Source organism: Oryctolagus cuniculus, chromosome 17 (assembly GCF_964237555.1).
Source record: "Oryctolagus cuniculus chromosome 17, mOryCun1.1, whole genome shotgun sequence".
Taxonomy (NCBI): Eukaryota; Metazoa; Chordata; class Mammalia; order Lagomorpha; family Leporidae; genus Oryctolagus; species Oryctolagus cuniculus.
Genome location: NC_091448.1, coordinates 17,610,049 through 17,630,181, shown reverse-complemented (window position 1 = coordinate 17,630,181; position 20,133 = coordinate 17,610,049). Strand labels below are relative to the sequence as shown.

Here is a 20,133-nt window from a genome sequence, read left to right as displayed (position 1 = left end):
TCTGGTAATATGTGGATAATATAAGTCAAATGACAAGCATAATGAAATTGAGGATTAGATATTAATATCTGTTAAGGATATAATTTTTTAAACAGCTTAGTTTTTTCTTTCATTTTAAAAGAGTTATTTTTTTGAAAGGCAGAATTACAGAGAGAGAAAGAGAGAGAGAATATTTTCCACCCTGTTTCACTCTCCAAATGGCCACGATGGCTATGGCGGGCCAGGATGAAGTCAGAACTCTATCCAGGTTGCCCTTGTGGGTGGCAGAAGCCTAAGCACTTGAGCCACCTTTCATTGTTTTCCCAGGCATATTAGCAGGGAGTGCGATCAGAAGCAGAGTAGCCAGAACTTGAACTGGTGCTTATATGGGATGCCAGGGCTGAAGGCAGTGGCTTAACCCACTGTGCCACAACCCTGGCCCTAAGGATATAATCTTTTAAGGAATGTTTATTTATGTTCATCTACTTGAAAGGCATGGGCTGGGCAAGGTTGAAGCTAGGAGTAAGGAATTCCATCTGGGTCTTCCACATGGGAGCCAGTACCTGTTGCCTCCCAGGGTGTGCATTAGAAACAAGCTGGACTTGAACTGAGGCATGCCAATACAGGATGTGGGCATCTTAACGATAGGCCAGATGCTCACCACACAAGGTAATGTTCTGATATATGTATCCGCTGTGTAATGTTCAATCAAAGTAAACAGATCTAGCTCTCAAACGTTCAACGTTTCTTTATGGTGATAACACTTAAAATCCATTCTTCTATTTGTTTTTAATAAGAAAAATATACAATACATTGTTGTTATCTATAGTCACCTTATTGTGAAATAGAATAGCATTTGTATTTTATTCACTTAAAAGGGAAGGAGGGAAGGAAGAAGGGAAAGAGAGAGAGTGTGTGTGAATGAGAGAGAGAGAGAGAGAGAAAGGGAGGAAGGAAGGAACAGAGTTTTTATCTGGTGGCTACTCCCTGAATGTCTACAATGGCTAGGGCTGGGCTGGCCCAGAAACTGGAAAATTAATGCAGGTCTCCCATGTGAGTGGCAGGAACCCAATTACTGTGTCATCATCTGCTGCCTGTCAGTGTTTGTGTCGGCAGGAAGCCGGAGTCAGGAGTCAGAGCTGGGAACTGAACCCACATCCTCCAGTGTGGGATGTGAGATTCTTAACTGCTAAGCTAACTGCCTGCCCCTGTTCTCTAGTTTTTCAGTCATATTTGTCTAATTACTGAAGAGGCTGGCATGCCTTTAAAATCGTATTTTTTATCATTAGTAATTTTTCTTCCTATTTGATATGTCTTCTGCATATTTTTCTGTTGGCATTTAGGAGCTTTTCTTATTAATAAAAATGCTTTACATATTAAGGATACTATAATATTTGTTGTAAATATTTTATCCCAGTTTGTCATGTGTCTGTCTTTTATTTTTTAAAGATTTATTTATTTTATTTGAAAGGCAGAGTTACAGAGAGGCAGAAACAGAGGCAGAAGAGAGAAAGGGAGAGAGAGAGATCTTCTACCTGCTGATTCATTCCCCCAACCACAGCCAGAGCTGTGCCAGGCCAAAGCCAGGAGCCTGGAACTCCATCCCTGTCTCCCAGGGGCCCAAGTGGGTGGATCATCCTTTGCTGCTGTCTAAGGCACAGCGGCAGGGAGCTGGAGAGGAAGCAGAGCAGCTGGAACTCACTGTGCCCTGACAAGGGGTGCTGGCATGGCAGTGGCAGCCACAACACCGGCACCCTGCCTTCATATGATCAGTTTTGTTTTGTTTTGTTTTGTTTTTTGACAGGCAGAGTGGACAGTGAGAGAGAGAGACAGAGAGAAAGGTCTTCCTATTGCCGTTGGTTCACCCTCCAATGGCCGCCGTGGCCGGCGCGCTGCGGCTGGTGCACCGCGCTGATCCGATGTTAGGAGCCAGGTACTTATCCTGGTCTCCCATGGGGTGCAGGGCCCAAGCACCTGGGCCATCCTCCACTGCACTCCCTGGCCACAGCAGAGAGCTGGCCTGGAAGAGGGGCAACCGGGACAGAATCCGGCGCCCCGACCGGGACTAGAACCCGGTGTGCCAGCGCTGCAAGGCGGAGGATTAGCCTAGTGAGCCGTGGCGCCGGCCAAATGATCAGTTTTTATATTTATATATAATGGCTCTGTTATTTGTAATCTTTAAAATACTGTCCCATTAAAGACACTAAATTTTCTTCTCTTTAAAATTTTTCCTTTACTTAGAACCCTTTATCTGGTGCTTTGTGTATAGTGTAAGTGGGGTGAGCACCCAGTGAATTCTCCCTCAAACTGAGGGAGCCCTGATGAGTAGCCCTGCTTTCCTTCCTGAAACCGCCAGCTCCAGGAGGCTCTGGTTCTCCGTGTGCTGGGTTATTATCAGTCCATCTGCTCTTTCCCTGGACTCACGCTTGTTTTCATCTCGGTAACCTTAGAGCAGTAGGTGGGGCAAGCTCTTTCGCACAAGATGTTCTTTTATGTAACTATCTTGGCTGTTCTCAACCATGCTGACTTCAAAATGAACGCTAGGATCATTCCACCAGGGGAGGGAAAACCCATCAACTCAGATAGGAAAACAAACAAACAAACAAACAAACAAATCCAACTTTTGATTGGAATTTTTTGAAATCTCCAAATTAGGTTAGGAAACACTAATACTGCATCTTGATTTTGGTGGTGGTCCCACAAATTTATACACATGTAAAAATCATAAAACTATATCAAAAGAGAAAAAAGTCATTATTGCACAACAGCAATATAAAAACATAAAATATTTTATACATTCTATTATTCATGTTAAGTTTATTCTTTAGTGAAATTCTATGTAAGATGATTATCAAATGTCCATCAAAGTCTCTAAACTTTAACTAGGTTTTATTTTTTTTAACTAACATTTCTTGTATTTTCCTTCTTCAAGTTTGAAACTAAGCTCAAATATGGTGCTTTATTATGAAATTAACTTCATATCCCATTATCTTGTATTTACTGAACAGACGTCTAATGCTAACTGATAGCTTGCTTCTTAAAAAAAGTTCAAGAAAGGCAGGCATTTTGGCACCGTGGTTAAGATGCCACCTGGGATGCCTGCATCCCATACCTGAGTGCAGGGTCTGAGTCCCTGCTCCACTTCCGATTCAGCTTCCTATTAATGCACACCCTGGAAGGTAGTAGGTGATAGCTTAAGTATTTGGGTCCCTGCCACCCACATGGGGGACTCAGACAGAGTTCTGGGCTTGTGGCTTGAGTTTGGCCTGGCCATTCATATTGGGGCATTTGGGGAGTGAACTAGATAATGCAAGATCTCTCTCTCTTTTTGCCTTTCAAATCAATAAAAGTAAATAAAAAATTTTAAAAGCCACAGCATTTACATTATTAAAAAAATGCCAAGGCCGGCGCCGCGGCTCACTAGGCTAATCCTCTGCCTAGCGGCGCCGGCACACCGGGTTCTAGTCCCGGTCGGGGCGCCGGATTCTGTCCCGGTTGCCCCTCTTCCAGGCCAGCCCTCTGCTGTGGCCAGGGAGTGCAGTGGAGGATGGCCCAGGTGCTTGGGCCCTGCACCCCATGGGAGACCAGGAAAAGCACCTGGCTCCTGGCTCCTGCCATCGGATCAGCGCGGTGCGCCGGCCGCAGCGCGCCGACCGCGGCGGCCATTGGAGGGTGAACCAACGGCAAAGGAAGACCTTTCTCTCTGTCTCTCTCTCTCACTGTCCACTCTGCCTGTCAAAAAAAAAAAAAAAATGCCAAAAGTTATTCCTCTTTCCATCTGTAAAAAAAGGGAATTAGAAGTGGGAATTGTAATCTTAGCTTTGCCAAGGCATTCTGGGGTATTAAGTCTTGTCATCTTCAATGCAAAACAAGTATATTCCTGTTTGTGACTATTATTTTAATCAAGGTTATCTGCTCAATACAGCATGAAATGAAAAACTGTTATAAAGTGTGAATTTTGCTGTCAGTGTGCCTTATGTTGTAACTGGAATCACGACTTCCTTCTTAGTCCAACCTCAAAAATCACCCATGTGGACAGGGAAGCCAGAGACAATAAGAACACTGTGTTTGATTAACTGATCATAGTGGCAATCTGTCCAAAACATAATTCAGTACAACTTTGACCTTTTCAGAACCTTACTAATCTTGTGACCTGTCATCAGGTCCCTTCCCCCAGCCTACTCATTACAATAACATCAATTTTTACAGGTGTGTTACTCAAATAAAGGCACGTTCTTATTGCAATAAATTAGGAACCAGGTAAAGAATATGTCAAGATTAATGTTCACCACTTAATATAACTGGTTCATAATAAACCCTTTAGCAATGGATCAATACAGTTAACTCGTCAACAAACTCTTTACCTCTTCAATACACTGGCTTCCAGCTCTGTTTTTACTATCTGCAAAGTCTTTCCCCACAGAAACAGAGCTGATGCCGCCGAGCCCCTGGCAAGGGCCTTTAAATGCAGCTGATCTATATTTAACTGGCTTGACCTATATGCAAGTGTTCATTGCATCAGCCTGGCCCGTCCAGAGTCACAGAGGCGACACTTTTCCTTATTACGTAACACAAATCCATCCTTCATAGGGGCTCTCAGCTGAATACACCAAATCATTTCTGCCGTGAAGATTCAGAAAGATATAACTGAAAATGCTGGCTGTGATTAATTTAGAAACTCTTTGCCAATTCAGTTTTTCATTAGTGTCATATTTAACATGCCCACAAGTTTAAAAAGAGCACCAAAGTCACCCACGTGCCGTGTGGAAACTATGACAACTGAGACTTTACAAAACGCTTACGTGCATTTAAGCTCTCCCATGTCTAGCATTTAACCCTTGGTACGTCATCAGGGTTCATTAAACCCAACTTCAGCTTTTAAGTTTCTTTTTGAGTAGCTCTAACTATGTATAAAGATTGGTTTCACATGATTTTTTTATTTGACCAAAAGGAAAAATAAAAACAAAAAACTCAGGGCTGGTGCTGTGGCACAGCAGGTTAAAGACCCAGCCTGCAGTGTGGCATCCTATAGGGTCACCGGTTACAGTCCCAGCTGTTCCACTTCTGATCCAGCTCTCTGCTATGGCCTGAGAAAGCCGTAGAAGATGGCCCAAGTCCTTGGGCCCCTGTATCCGTGTGGGAGACCTGGAAGAAGCTCCGGGCTCCTGGCTTTGGATGGGCTCAGCTCTGGCCGTTGTGGCCATTTAGGGAGCGAACCAGCGGATGGAAGACCTCTCTCTCTGTCTCTGTCTTTCTGTGTAACTCTTTCAAATAAATAAATATTAAAAAAAAAAAAACCACCTCATTCTATCTTCCCATTACCATCTAGGGCTACTGGGCTATTTCATAAATCTAAGGTACATTACACTGTTTCATCATCCTAGAAATTATGCCATCAATTGTTCTCACTAATGCTATAAAAAAGACTAAAATAAGAAAATGGAAGGATGATGGTATTACTTAAAGAGTGACAGAACACCAGTGTGTGGGGAGCAACCCGGACTAGACTAAGTTACTGGAATTAAGACTTATTCTATGCATCTGCTCTCCCACAATATGGCGCTGGGAGAGGAGAAAACAGCTTCTACACAGCTGCCTCCAGTTCAGCCAATAAACTGTAGGACTTGCTCCTGATTGGAGGAGAGCAGCGTACTCGGCGTGTGGGCAGCCGAGTTGGGATTGGCAGAGGAGGACTATAAAGGAGGAGAGAGACGGCATGCACCGGGAACATCTAAGGGGAACACCTGTGCAGCCCCCGAGAGAGCCGGCCGGCGGTGTGCCGCTCCCCTGCGGAAGTGGGGAAAGTGGCCAGGGGGAACCGCCCTTCCACAGAGGCGGAAGGGACAGTAGCCAACCCGGGAAGAACCAGCAGCAAACCCGGGGAGGGCCGAGCAGACGAAAGAACAGCGCAGGGTCCTGTGTCGTTCCTCCACGAAGAGGGGGAGCGACACAGTGGAATAAATATCATTCTGACATCATTCTTCAATTTTCTTATTGTATTGCCCAAAACACATCAACCCTCCTCCAAGAAGGCATAAGGGAAGGCTGGAGATGCAATCTTTGTGGCGTGATCCCAGCTTTTACTGAATATAATTGAACATACCAATTTTTTGAATTCTCTGCCCAGGGTGGCATAGAAAACGCAGAGAAAGGTGTTTTACATTTACTAGATGAGTCGGAAGATGAGTGCAAAGACTAAGATGGCACTTGAGACTCCGATCAAGATAGTAAAGCTGTCCATTATAAATAAAATCTCAGACTATGTGCCTTCAGATAATGATATGATAATGATGCTCAAGAATCAGTGTGTAAATAATACATTTTTAATCTAAAGATGAAAAGAAAATATGGCATTTTCATGTAGTTATCCAACAGAAAAGTCTTCAATGTGCAGTACTATGTGAAAAGAAACTAGGCCATTCCATTTTGCTAAAAGGACTTATGACAGAACTCTTTTATCCTTTATTCAATTTGTGTGCCCAAACTTCCTTGATCTAGTTTGTAATTAGATGCTGAAGGCAGGTATTATAGCGAGGTGGTCAGAGAAATAGATACATAGATATTTTTTTTAAAAAAAGGATCAATGATTTTACCATTTTAAAAGATCCTTGCAAGTCTAAAAATGAAAATGCTTTTGTAGTCAGGAGCATATGATAGCCTTCTTCCTTTCACAAAACTACGTGCCAAAGGTCTTTTAAAAATTCTTAAAGTATTCTGTTTGACAATGCAAGCACGTGAGGAAGAAGCAGAAGGGATGACAGTCGAGCCTGTGGAGACGTGCTGGGGGTTTGCGGCTGATATTTACAACCTCTTGCAGGATGGCCAATGAACTGGCTGCATCCACAGGCACCTGTTCACTAAAACCAGCTAAGATTTTGTTTGACAAATTTAAGATCACATTAAATATTGTAATAATTTTCACTATCTCTGTTTTCTTTAAACAGTCCTTTTAAAAAAAGTTTATTTATTTATTTGAAAGGAAGATTGATAGACAGCAAGGGAGAGACAGATATATCTTCCATCCACTGGTTCACTCTCCAAAAGGCCACAAGGCCAGGGCTGGGCCAGACTGAAGCTAGGAGCCTAGAGCTCCATCCAGGTCTCCCACATGGGTGGTAGAAGCCCAAGTACTTGGGCCATTATCCGCTACCCTCCCAGGAGTATTAGCAGGGAGTTGGGTCAGAAGTAGAGCAGCCAGGACTTGAGCCAGCACTCACATGGAATGCAGATAGTAGCTTAACCCACTGCACCAGAACACTGGTCTCAACCCCTTCATTCTTATATTTATAAATTATGTGGTAAATAAAATAATTTTTAAACATTCATTCAACCCAGGTAGTAAATTGTGATGGCCATCTTTCTTGGCATATTAAGGGCTTAAGAAATATTTAAAGCAGAAAAAAGAGGTACTGTTTAGGAATGAATTATAAAATTGAATTGATTCTGGGACTCTTTGGATTTGCATCAACCCACCAATCATTCTATGACTATTGAAACCAATGAGGCTGAGATAGTTAGAGCCCAAACATAAATAAGAACTTAATAGATACTGGGAAGCAAGGGAGAAAATCACCTTGTATAAAACTGAAACAAGTAAACATCCAACAAGCAGGTTTAAAACATTTAAAAGGTTGGTAGAAAGGCAGTATTTAAAATATATATCTTGGGGCCGGTGCTGTGGTGCAGCAGGTGAAAGCCCTGACCTGCAGTGCCTGCATCCCATTTGGGCATCTGTTTGAGTCCTGGCTGCTCCCTGCTATGGCCTGGGAAAGCAGAAGAAAATGGCCCAAACCCTTAGGCCCCTACATCCATGTGCGAGACCCTGAAGAAGCTCCAGGCTCCTGGCTTTGGATGGGCCCAGCTCTGGCTGTTGGGGCCATTTGGGGACTGAACCTGCAGATGGAAGATCTCTCTCTCTCTCTGCCTCTCTAACTCTGCCTTTCAAATAAATAAATAAGTCTTTAAAATACATATATATATGTAGTATATATATAATACATATATATGTATACACATGTATGTTTTTAAAGGTATATATATTTCTGCTTTTCAAGTAAATAAATAAATCTTTAAAAAGAAAAGAAAAAAATATATATATGTATATCTTACCCACAATAAAAATTAAGAAAAAGCAGGAAACAACAGGGTAGATTTAATACAGCTTATTAAGGTTTTTTTTAATTAGAAGCTATGTTTTTGAGTGCTAGTCATATTGATCCAAGTAAATCTATCATTTATTTTAATATCTGTATGATATTCCATTTCCTACTACGGGGCAGTCATACCCCCTGCCCAATTCAAACAGTGCAGCAATCAGTACTCTGGTGCCCTTTGTGCAGAAGTCTGACTGTCTGTCGAGGGCAACTGTCTGGAAGTGAAATTCCTGTGTTCTCATATCTTCATTTTTTGTTATCAAGTTAATCTGTAAGATAGTGCCCATTTGTTACATTTTTCTAATTAACACTCTGGCTAGCTATGTATGCAAGGTCTCCAAAAAGTTCATGCAGGGACAGGTTTTTGGTGCAGTAGTTAAGATGCTGTTTGAGAGGCCTCTGTCCAATATCAGAGTGCCTGGTTCCAGGCTCCACTCCACCTCTGATACAGCTTCCTGCTAACGCATCTGTGAGGCAGCAGTCATCAGCTCAAGTACTGTGTACCTAATACTCACGTGCCTCCTGGCTTCAGCCTGGCCCATCCCTGACTGTTGGGGTCATCTGGGGAGTGAAGCAGTATATGGAAAATATTTCCCTTGTTTGTTTCTTGTCTCTCTCTCTCTCTGCCTTTTTCTTTTCTTTTCTTTTTTAAGATTTATTTATTTGAAAGGTAGAAATACAGAGAGAGAAGCAGAGAGACATGTCTTCCATCTGCTGGTTCACTCCCCAAATGGCCTCAATGGCTGGGCCAGGCCAAAGCCAGGAGCCTCTTCTGGGTCTCCCATGTGAGTGCAGGGGCATAAGCACTTGGGCCATCTTCCACTGCTTTTCCAGGCACATTAGCAGGGAGCCAGATTGAAAGTGGAGCATCAGGGACTCTATCGGGTGCTGAAATGGAATGCCAATACTGCAGGTGGAGGCTTAATAGTCTATGCCACAGTGCCAGCCCCATCTCTGACTTTCAAATAAAATAAAACGTTTTCAAAGTTTATGGAAAATGAAATTTCTGAAGTACTCTCATAAATAAGACCCTGTTTCTGTACATTAGCAGGAAGCTGGATTGGAAGTGAAGCAGCCAGAACTCTAACTGGTGCTCTGATAGGAGATACCGCAGTCACAAGCTGTGGCTTAACCTGCTGTGTGCCAAAACCAATCCTGACAGTTTTTTTTTTTAATTGTGTTATTAGTCTTTTTCTTACTACCATGGTCTTATTGTAGAGAATTTATTACAGAGAATGCTAATTCTTTGTGGATTATATATATGGCAAATATCTTCTCCTTGTCTGAAACATTTGTATATAGCATAATTTATTATACTGAATTCTCTTTATATGGATGTAGCCAAATTAACATTTTTAACAGATTTGATTTCCAAATTTAATTTAAAAATTCATCCTCCTGGGCCTGGCCCTGTGACATAGCAGGTAAAGCCACCATCTGCAGTGCTGGTGCCAGTTTGAGTCCCGGCTACTCCTCTTTCCATTCAGCTCTCTGCTGTGGCCTGGGAAGGCAGTGGAGGATGGCCCGAGTGCTTGGGCCCCTGCACCTGCGTGGGAGACCCAGAAGAGGCTCCTGGCTCCTGGCTTCAGATCGGCTTAGCTCCGGCCACTGCAGCCACTTGGGGAGTGAACCAGCACATGGAAGACCTTTATGTCTCCCTTTCTCTGTAATTTTACCTCTCAAATAAATAAATAAATAAATATTTAAAAATAAAACAAAACGAAAAAAATTCTTTCTCCCTAGCTTTCAGTTTTAAAGATTTAAAGATAAATCTTTAAATTTTAAAGATTTTTCTTCTAAAAATGTCTTCTCCTGGAAGTTTTAGGTTTTTGTTCTCCTTTTCACAAATCCATTTTACAATTCTCTGTGAGAGACAGGGATTGTGTTTTATCTTTTTCTAAACAAATGGGCAACTATATCAGCCCTGTTCATTGAACAGTCTATTCTTTCCCCCTAGTTTGTGCCACCAGTTGTCACAGAGCAAGCTCTTCCTTCCTGTGTTCTATTGTCTCGTGGCCTGTTTTTGCCATTGTTTTAATTAAAAGCCCTGATATCTATCAAATAAACTTCATTACGCTTCAAAATTGTTATGGCTCTTCAAGCTTCAAAAAAAATTAGAATCAAGTTATCAAATTCCAAAAATTCCTGTTAGACTTGATTGGAAATGCATGGAACTTACAGATCAATATAAGCAGAAATGTCATTTTCATGACAATATCACCATATATGAACATTAGCTTACAATTTTATTAACTTTTAAATGATTTTCAAAAATGTTTATACTTTTCTCCTTAAAGGTCTTGCATATTTCCTGTTACCATTTATCTTTATTTACTTTTAGATTTATATTATTACTTGAAAGATATGGTGCCAAGAAACAGAGAAAGAGATCTTCCATTCACTGGTTCTTTCCCCAAATGGCTGCAATGGTCAGAAGCTGAGTCAGGCCACAGACAGGAGCCAGGAAATCCATCTGGGTCTCCTATGTGGGTAATTGAGCAGGGCCTCAATCACACAGGTCATCTCTGATTTGGGATCCCAGCATTGTGAGCAGCAGCCTAATCCAATGAACCAGTTATAATTTAATCCTAGGCAATTTATTATTCTTATTGTGTTGTAAGTGAAAAGTTTTCTACAGTTATGTTTCCAGTATCTTGATTTTTTTTAAAGATTACTTTTATTTATTTGAAAGACACAGTTACAGAGAGAGGTAGAGACACAGAGAGAGTCAGAGGTCTTCCATACTCTGGTTCACTCCTCAAATGGCTGCAACAGCCAGAGCTGAGCTGATCCAAAGCCAGGAGCCAGGAGCTTCCTCTGGGTCTCCCACGTGAATACAGGGGCCCAAGGACTTGGGCCATCCTCTGCTGCTTTCCCAGGCCATAGCAGAGAGCTGGATTGGAAGTAGAATAGCCGGGACTCCAAAAAGCGCCCATATGGGATGCCGGCACTGCAGGTGGGGCTTTAACCCACTGTGCCGCAGAGCCAGCCCCTTCATATCTTCTTTGAGTCTTGTTTTTCCTTTCTCGCCATCTGAGTATTTGAGTTCTTTCTGTTTCTTTCCCAGATTTTCCCAAGGCATTGGGAAAATTTGAGAATTATATACAATTTCACATGCACATTTGACTTAAGGTTGCTAGCTTCGTCCCAAACATGCAAGGATCTTCACATGGATTAAATCTACTTCTCATATGTTTTGTTCCGTATTTTAGTTCTTTTTTTAAAATCTCAGATTAATCATTTTTTCTTAAATATTACTTCACACACACACACACACACACACACACACATACACACAGTGCTCCCATTTGCTCATCCATTTTCCAAATGCCCACAATGGCCAGGGTTGGGCAAAGGATTCAACCCACGTCTCCCACATGATTAGCAGAGACCTACTACTTGAGCTGTCACCTGCTGTCTCCCCTGCCACGCACTAGCAGGGAACTGGAATTAGGAGCGGGGCCAGGACTCAACTCAGGCACTCCGATATGGGAGGCAGGTATCCCAACTGGTGACTTATTCAGTAGGCCAAATGCCTGCCCCTTACTGTGTGTTTTATACTCATATGGTGAATATTTATTTAAACTTACTTTCAAAACTTTTTAAATTGTAAAATAAGTAGAACAGAAAATTCCACAAAATCTGAGTGCATGCTTCGACAAAGTGTCACCAAATGACTATTTAACCATAAAGACAAAGAACAGGGGGCAGCACTGTGGTGCAGCAAGCTAAGCTGCTACTTGCAACGCTGGCAGCCCGTACTGGAGCAGGGGTTTGAGTCCTGGCTGCTCTGCTTCCTATCCAGCTTCCTGCTATGCGCCTGGGAAAACAGCAAAAGATGGCACAGGTGCTTGGGCCCCTGCCAACCACATGAGAGACCTGGATGGAATTCTGAGCTTTTTGTTTCGGGCCAGGCATTCTGGCCATTTTGGGAGTGAATTACTGGATGGAAGATCTCTCTCTGCCTTTCAAATAGATAAAACAAATTAAACAAACAAACAAACAACATTGCCAGCATTCCAGAAGCAATTCCTCACAACCCTTCCTGAGTAGTCTGTCTCAATCTTTCCCTACAGGGAACCACTGTGTTTTATTTATTTATTTATTTATTTGAAAGACAGTTACAGAGAGAGATAGAGATAGAGAGAGAGGTCTTTCATCCATTGGTTCACTCCCCAGATGGCCACAAGGCCAGAGCTGAGCCGATCTGAAGCCAGGAGACAGGAGCTTCTTCCAGGTCTCCCACATGGGTTCAGGAGCCCAAGGATTTGGGCCATCTTCTACTGCTTTCCTAGGCCATAGCAGAGAGTTAGATTGGAAGAGGAGCAGCTGGGACTCGAACCAGTGCCCATGTGGGATGCCGACGCCAGGGCATTAACCCACTGTGCTACAGCGCCAGACCCACCACTGGTTTTTATGGTAATTATTTCTTATTTGACTTCACAGTTTTATCATCTAAGAATGCACCATTAAATACTATACTTGAGTTGAGCTTTATATAAAATAATATCATCCGGTATGTATCCTTTTTTACCTGGTTTCTTGGCTAACATTTATTTGTGAGATTCACAATTACATAAGCAAGGGTGGGGAATGCCCAGCCTATGGGCAGTATAAGGCCTGTGAAATCATTTGGTCTGGCCCTGCCAGGGCAACCACAGGCTAATTTTTAAGCTGATAATTCTGTATGGCCCACAAATGATGTTATGAATATTCCAAGGGCCCTTGGCAGAAAAGTTTCCCTACCCTGATCTACAGTCTTTATTTTCATTGCTGACTACTATTCCACTGTATATTTATATGACAATTGATCCCTTTACCAAATTCTAAGGTGGCAGCTATTTCCTTTCAGCACATTAAATTTGGTATTCAATGGACTTCTTGTTTCCATGATTTCTGTTGAGGAGATGTCTGCTGACTCTAAGGCGACTGGATGAGGTTTCATCAGGGACAATCTGCTTTCCTCCATATACTAATTCAAAAGTTAATTTTATCCAGAAATATCCTCACAGACACACCCAGAATAATGGTCGACCAAATGTCTGGGCACCATATGGCCCAGTCAAATTTACACACAAAATTAACTAACACAATTAGTAAATTCTGGTTTGATTTTTAAATAATTTTTTGAGACCCAAATAAAGCTTTCCTTGGAGCACTGACAACTCAATCCTACCACTCTAAAGTGGAGCTGACACTGCTAAGTTAGCTTTCTGCACGAGAACCTCACGTAAACATAAGTCTATAAATCCATTTGTGGATTTAATTTCTCCCGTTTCTAAGGATAAACGAGTTCAAGTCTCTGAAAGTAATGTGGAACAAAAGCATCACTTGCAAATATTTTCATGATCCGTTTTTGAAAAATTTTGGCTTATACGATCATCTACCTCTGTATTATGAATACGTGGATAATGACAACAGCTTACTTCATACAAATCTACATAAGCCCTGGTTCAGAACCATACATAAACTATGTACTAAGTAAATTTTACCTGCAAGTTGTTTCAAAATATTGATCCCCATAACAGGTTTGTCTCTAATAATTCATGTTTCATTTATCAAACAAGTAATAAAAACTTTTACTAAATTATACTTATATTCACATTACCCCCCCAAAAAATAAAAAAATAAAAAATATTCACATTACCCTCCTTTGTTCCTCTTCAGCATCGGCAAAGAGTTTACGAATATTTGCCTCCGACTCTCCCACATACTTGTTAAGAATTTCTGGCCCGTTGACCACTTTGGGCTCTCTTGCATTCAACATCTTGCCAATCTGTCGAGCCAAGAGGGTCTTACCACAGCCTGGGGGTCCATATAACAGGATGCCTTTAACATGCTTACAACCTGGAAAAGCAAACAGTCTTACATGAGCTAAAAGCCAAGGAAGACATGTAAAGAAAAGCTTTCTTCTTTATATATACTTTAGGAAAAGCAGTCATTACTACATGCCATCTACATATATTAACACTGACATGCCATGACAAACAAAGCTCTACTTTCAAGCACTGGAAAACAGGGCAAACATGTCTATATTGAACGGGTATAGACGAATCCAAAGGATCCAGATGGATGTCACACACCATGTGGATAAACTTCAATGTCCTGCTTCATGTGACTAATGCCAAGTGAAGCACATGCTTCTTTGGGGCGACCCAGGTGAAAAAGTTTTGGGAGTAGTATTCGTTGCATTAGCATTACTAGTTAGCAATCTAAAACAGCAAGACTAATAATCAGGTTCCCCAGGATTTCTTTAGCCAACTCTTCACTGGCATTTGCTCCATTTCTTCTCATTTTCACCTTTCTAGCAGTTTCACGTTAAGATGTAGGGCTCATTTCTGATTTTTTTTTTTTTTTTTTGACAGGCAGAGTGGACAGTGAGAGAGAGAGACAAAGGTCTTCCTTTGCCGTTGGTACACCCTCCAATGGCCGCCGCTGCAGCCGGCGCACCGTGCTGATCCGATAGCAGGAGCCAGGAGCCAGGTGCTTTTCCTGGTCTCCCATGGGGTGCAGGGCCCAAGCACCTGGGCCATCCTCCACTGCACTCCCTGGCCATAGCAGAGAGCTGGCCTGGAAGAGGGGCAACCGGGACAGAATCCGGCGCCCCGACCGGGACTAGAACCCGGTGTGCCGGCGCCGCAAGGTGGAGGATTAGCCTATTGAGCCACGGCGCCGGCCCTTTTTTTTTTTTTTTTTTTTCATTTCTGATTTTTAAATACTATATCCAAAGAAGCACTCCGTGGAATAATGGATTATTAGACTGCAGTGTTACACTCAAAACTCTGGGTTAAAAAAACCTTTAGTGATGCAGTATGAACAATGTGTTTCTGGGCAGGTGTTTGGCACAGCAGTTAAGTTGCTCTTGGGACACCTGCATCCCATATTGGAATGCCTGGTTTGACTGCTAGCTATTCTGTTTCTGATCCATCCTGCTAAGGCACACCTGGGACAGCAGTGGCCCTACTACCCATGTGGGAGACCTGGAATGAGGCTTTTTTTTTTTTTTTTGAGATTTATTTATTTACTTGAAAGATGGAGTTACAGAGAAAGGTAGAGACACAGAGAGAGGTCTTCTATCTTCTTTCATTCCCCAAATGGCCTCAATGACCAGGGATGGCCCAGGCCAAAGCCAGGAGCTTCATCCAGGTCTCCCACATAGGTGCAAGGACTTGGGCCATCTTCCACTGCTTTCTCAGGTGCATTAGCAAGGAGCTGGATTGGAAGTGGAGCAGCCAGGAGCTAACTGGTGCCCATAATGAGATGGTGACATCACAGATGTCCCACTGTGTCACAGTGCCAGCCCCAGATTGAGTTCTGAGTCCTGGTTTTAGCCTCCCCTGGTTTGATTGTGGCAGGCATTTGGGAAACGAACCAGAAGATGAAAGATCACTCTCTGTCTCTGTCTTTCAAATAAAATGGAAAGAAAAACTTTAAAAATGTATATCATGTGTTTCCATGGAAAATGGTTTGTCTTTATTTGAAATGAAAACCATCCAAAGTGTATCTTTAAAAAAAAAAAGATTTATTTATTTATTTCAAAGTCAGAGTTACACAGAGAGAGGAGAGGCAGAGAGAGAGAGAGAGAGAGGTCTTCCATCTGCTGGTTCACTCCCCAATTTGCTATAATGGCCAGGGCCTCACTGATCCAAAGCCAGGAGCCAGGAGCTTCTTCTGGGTCTCCCTGATGGGTGCAGGGGCCCAAGGACTTGGGCCATCCTCTACTGCTTTCCCAGGCCATAGCAGGGAGCTGGATTGGAAGTGGAGCAGCCGGGACTCGAACCGGCTCCCATATCGAATGCTGGCACTGCAGGCGGTGGCTTTACGTGCTACACTACAGCGCTGGCCCCCAAAGTGTATCTTTAGGAAAAAAAAAAAAACACAATGTATTTGATAATTCCTGTAAAAATAAATCACAAGATACAACCAACTCAAATAGAACTTTACATTCTGAGGAGGAAAGCCATATGGGTTGCCAGCATGGTCCTTACTTCTATCTCTATGTCAAGAAAAGAACTTCCGGGGCCGGTACTGTGGCACATCCCATATGGGTGCCTGTTCGAGTCCTGGCTGCTCCACTTCCAATCCAGCTCCCTGCTGATGACTTGGGAAAGCAGCGGAAGAAGGATAAAGTGCTTGGGCCCCTGCACCTGCATGGGAGACCTGGAAGAAGCTCCTGGTTCCTGGCTTTGGATCAGCTCAGTTTGGGCCACTGCGGCCATTTAGGAAGTAAACCAGCGGATGGAAGATCTCTCTCTCTGTCTGCCTCTGCCTCTCTGTAATTCTGCCTTTCAAATAAATAAAATAATCTTAAAACAAAACAAAACAAAAAAAGACTTCCTTTTAAATCCTTCAATGTAATGAAATCTTTGCTTATGGTTAAACTTGTACAGAGAAGGTGAACTCGGGGGAAACCACTGCAGCCCTAGAATCTTAACCAAGAACCATGGTCCAGTGAAATGACTTGAGCCCTAGACACATCCTTTAAGCATGAGTGGTCAGAAATTAAGGGGATAAGCCTTGACCGTCTCCTAGAGGCCAATATCACTGCTGTCAGTACCAACAACTTGAGGACACACAGGACAAGAACTTTGGAATGTGGCTCCTAATCTTCCTTTCTGAGTCGACTGCTAGCATCATGATTTGAAACTGCTCACTTGTATACAAGCCACAGCAGAGGCAGATGGTGGTGGTGAAACAGGCATAGAGAAAGGAGAAAATGAAGATTTGCTGAGTACCTACAAAGTCTTCATCTCCAGTTTCCCGACTTCCTCACTTGCTCCCACTTTTTCCAACTTCCTCTTAATCATACTTGCTTCCACATTAAGCTATACTTTCCTTGAGGGACTCTTAATGCTATCTTATACTTTTGTTACACCTATCTCATCAGTCCTGAACACTGGCCACAGGAAGCTCCCACCACTGTGCTGATGGATAGGCCCACAGTTCCATGCCATCCTATTTCAGTTCTACTTACACTGGTTTCTCAATATTGTTTGCTCCCTTTGCTGATCTTTATTAGCTCATCTCTAATTTTCCTGACTAATCATCCAGATCTCCACTGTTCTCAAGAGCTACTCCATGCCACTAATTCTAGAAATGATTTAGATATCAACTTCGCATGCATATTTTAAAAAAGCTTATTAGGCATGAACTTCCTTCAGTGCTCTGCTTTTCTATAAACTGATCAGCAGACACATCTATTTTCAACCTCCGCCTTAGTTCTCAAAGGAGTCTTCCTTCCTCTTCTGCAAGTTTACATTGCAGTTATTGGTTGAAATACCTTCTCCCCTAGAATGAGTATTATTCAAGTGCAACTACTGTCTCATTCAACTTGAACTCACACATCCAGCATTATGTCAACCACGTAACATGTATTCAGTGAAGGTTATGAACAAGTAAATTGTCTCCTTTCCTATACTGCTTTAAAAAGAACATGAGGGAAAGAAGACTATCTTCAAAGTTACTTGAAGGTCTTAATTTATGGAGCAGTACTGACTTACATAGTAAAAAAAATTTAAATACATAAAAACACACTTGCAGGCCGGCGCTGTGGCTCACTAGGCTAATCCTCCGCCTTGTGGCGCCGGCACACTGGGTTCTAGTCCCGGCCAGGGCGCTGGATTCTGTCCCCGTTGCCCCTCTTCCAGGCCAGCTCTTTGCTGTGGCCAGGGAGTGCAGTGGAGGATGGCCTGAGTACTTGGGCCCTGCACCCCATGGGAGACCAGGATAAGTACCTGGCTCCTGCCATCGGATCAGCGCGGTGCACTGGCCACAGCGCACCAGCCGCGGTGGCCATTGGAGGGTGAACCAATGGCAATAGGAAGACCTTTCTCTCTGTCTCTCTCTCACTGTCCACTCTGCCTGTCCAAAAAAAAAAAAAAAAAAAAAACCAAACAAACAAACAAAAAAAACACACACACTTGCAGTGAGCAAGACTTTTGCAAATTTAGCAAAACAAATGATATGTAAATACAAGTTTTAACTTTGCAACAGATTTTGCTCATGGAAAATGCTTGATTTAATGTCTTTTGAATTAAATTGGCTCAGATTTCATAAAATAAATAATTCAGAAACTATTACCATGAAGATTAAGAGAAAAAGAGATAAAATGAGTATCCACAAAACATATATATACTATATCTGAGTAGCGAACTATAGAAATGATCCCTGAAAGTACAGTCTTTGTATCTCTGAAATGACAAAATACGTTCTATATTTCACATCAACAGGAACATCATAGAAACTCTAGTGTTCATCAGAATTATAATTCTTTTAGAATCTCAAGTAAGCACATCAAAAATATACATTGACATGTGAAGATAATTTTAAAATCCACTTCCACAAAGGAAGCAGTTACTTGAGTAAGCAGCAGAAACAGGACTTTGTTATTACAATTATTATTATAGCTTATTCTGACTTATTAAATAAGCATTGGTCTCTAATTTTAAATGAGTCATAAAAAAACTAATTCCATTCAACAAAAGCATATTAAGCTCCTGTTTAGACGAGATACAAATGTAGGTGTTAGGATACAAACATGAAAAAGACAGTGCCTACCCGCAGGGCATTTCTGGGCTTAGTAGGAAAGAAATAAAAATAGTTTATCTATAATAAATATCATCCGAGATACGTATGAAATGCTTTTGGGAATCTACCCAAGAGAAACTGATTCTACCAGGGTGATGGCAGAAAGATTACAGATGGATGTAGAGGAACATGCACCATGAAATTTGGGTCTGGAAAGCAGAAGAGGAGGCTCATGGTTGGTACCCTAAAGAAAAGGACTCATGGGGCTGGCGCTGTGGTGCAGCGGGTAAAGCCACCACCTGCAGTGCCGGCATCCCGTAAGGGCACTGGTTCGAGTACTGGCTGCTCCACTTCTGATCTGGCTCTCTGCTATGGCCTGGGAAAGCAGTAGAAGATGGCCCAAATCCTTAGGCCTCTGCACCTGCATGGGAGACTCAGAAGAAGTTCCTGGCTCTTGGCTTCAGATCAGTGCAGCTCCAGCAGCTGAGGCCATCTGGGGAGTGAACCAGCAGATGGGAGACCTCTCTCTCTCTCTGCCTCTGCCTCTGCTTCTGCTTCAGCCTCTCTGTAACTCTGACTTTCAAGCAAACAAAATCTTAAAAAAAAAAAAAAAAAAAAAAAAGAGAGAAAGAGAGAGAGATCTCATGTGCTCAAAGGCATACTGGTAGGAACGTGGGAGCTATTCTCTCAACAAGCCTGTAGCATCCTGCTGTAGCCAGAGCCACGGAGGTGAGGAAGGAGCAGTCCCTGGAATGAGGGGCAGGTTCCGGGCCAGCACGCCCAAGAGTATTCACCTTGTCTGGTGGGTGAGAGTGTTAAAGCTGACTCTGTGTGTTCTGTGCTCAGACTTCATTCATTGTAAAAGTTTTCCTTGAAATCTTTGTCATTCTTTTAGTAAGTTTATCTTCCAAAAAAAGCTCACTCTGGATGGAGTAGAAGGACTAGAGAATAGAGAGGCAAAGAGTGAAGAGGAGTGAGAGCAATGTTTTTTTTTTTTGTTTTTGTTTTTGCCTTTTTTTTTTTTTTTTTGACAGGCAGAGTTAGATGGTAAGAGAGAGAGAGACAGAGAGAAAGGTCTTCCTTCTGTTGGTTCACCCCCTAAATGGCTGCTACGGCTGGCACTGCGCCAATCCGAAGCCAGGAGCCAGGTGCTTCCTCCTGGTCTCCCATGCGGGTGCAGGGCCCAAGGACCTGGGCCATCCTCCACTGCCTCCCCAGGCCACAGCAGAGAGCTGGACTGGAAGAGGAGCAATCGGGACAGAATCCGGTGCCCCGCCTGGGACTAGAACCCGCGGTGCTGGCGCTGCAGGTGGAGGATTAGCCTAGTGAGCCGCGGCACCAGCTGAGAGGAATGTTCTTAACACTTTGTCTGGGGACACTGATTCTCTAGCTGACTGTGGGTTTTTGCCAGTTATGCTTCACACTGCTCCAAGTCCTCTGGAAACACATGAACAAATGAGTCTGGAGGCCTCAG

General features: G+C 42.8%; 1 protein-coding gene and 1 pseudogene across 5 annotated transcripts in view; both read right to left on the bottom strand.

Moving 5' to 3' along the window:
• NSF (N-ethylmaleimide sensitive factor, vesicle fusing ATPase) overlaps nucleotides 1-20,133 on the bottom strand; it is a 179,903-nt gene that overhangs the window by 71,856 nt on the left and 87,914 nt on the right. For all 5 annotated transcript variants that reach the window (XM_008271641.4, XM_002719197.5, XM_070060567.1 and 2 more), the window contains exon 9: nucleotides 13,780-13,979. In XM_008271641.4, coding sequence (XP_008269863.3) covers nucleotides 13,780-13,979 — 200 coding nt within the window. The remainder of the gene's footprint in view (nucleotides 1-13,779; nucleotides 13,980-20,133) is intronic.
• Nucleotides 18,242-18,315, bottom strand: LOC127484580 (small nucleolar RNA U3; annotated as a pseudogene).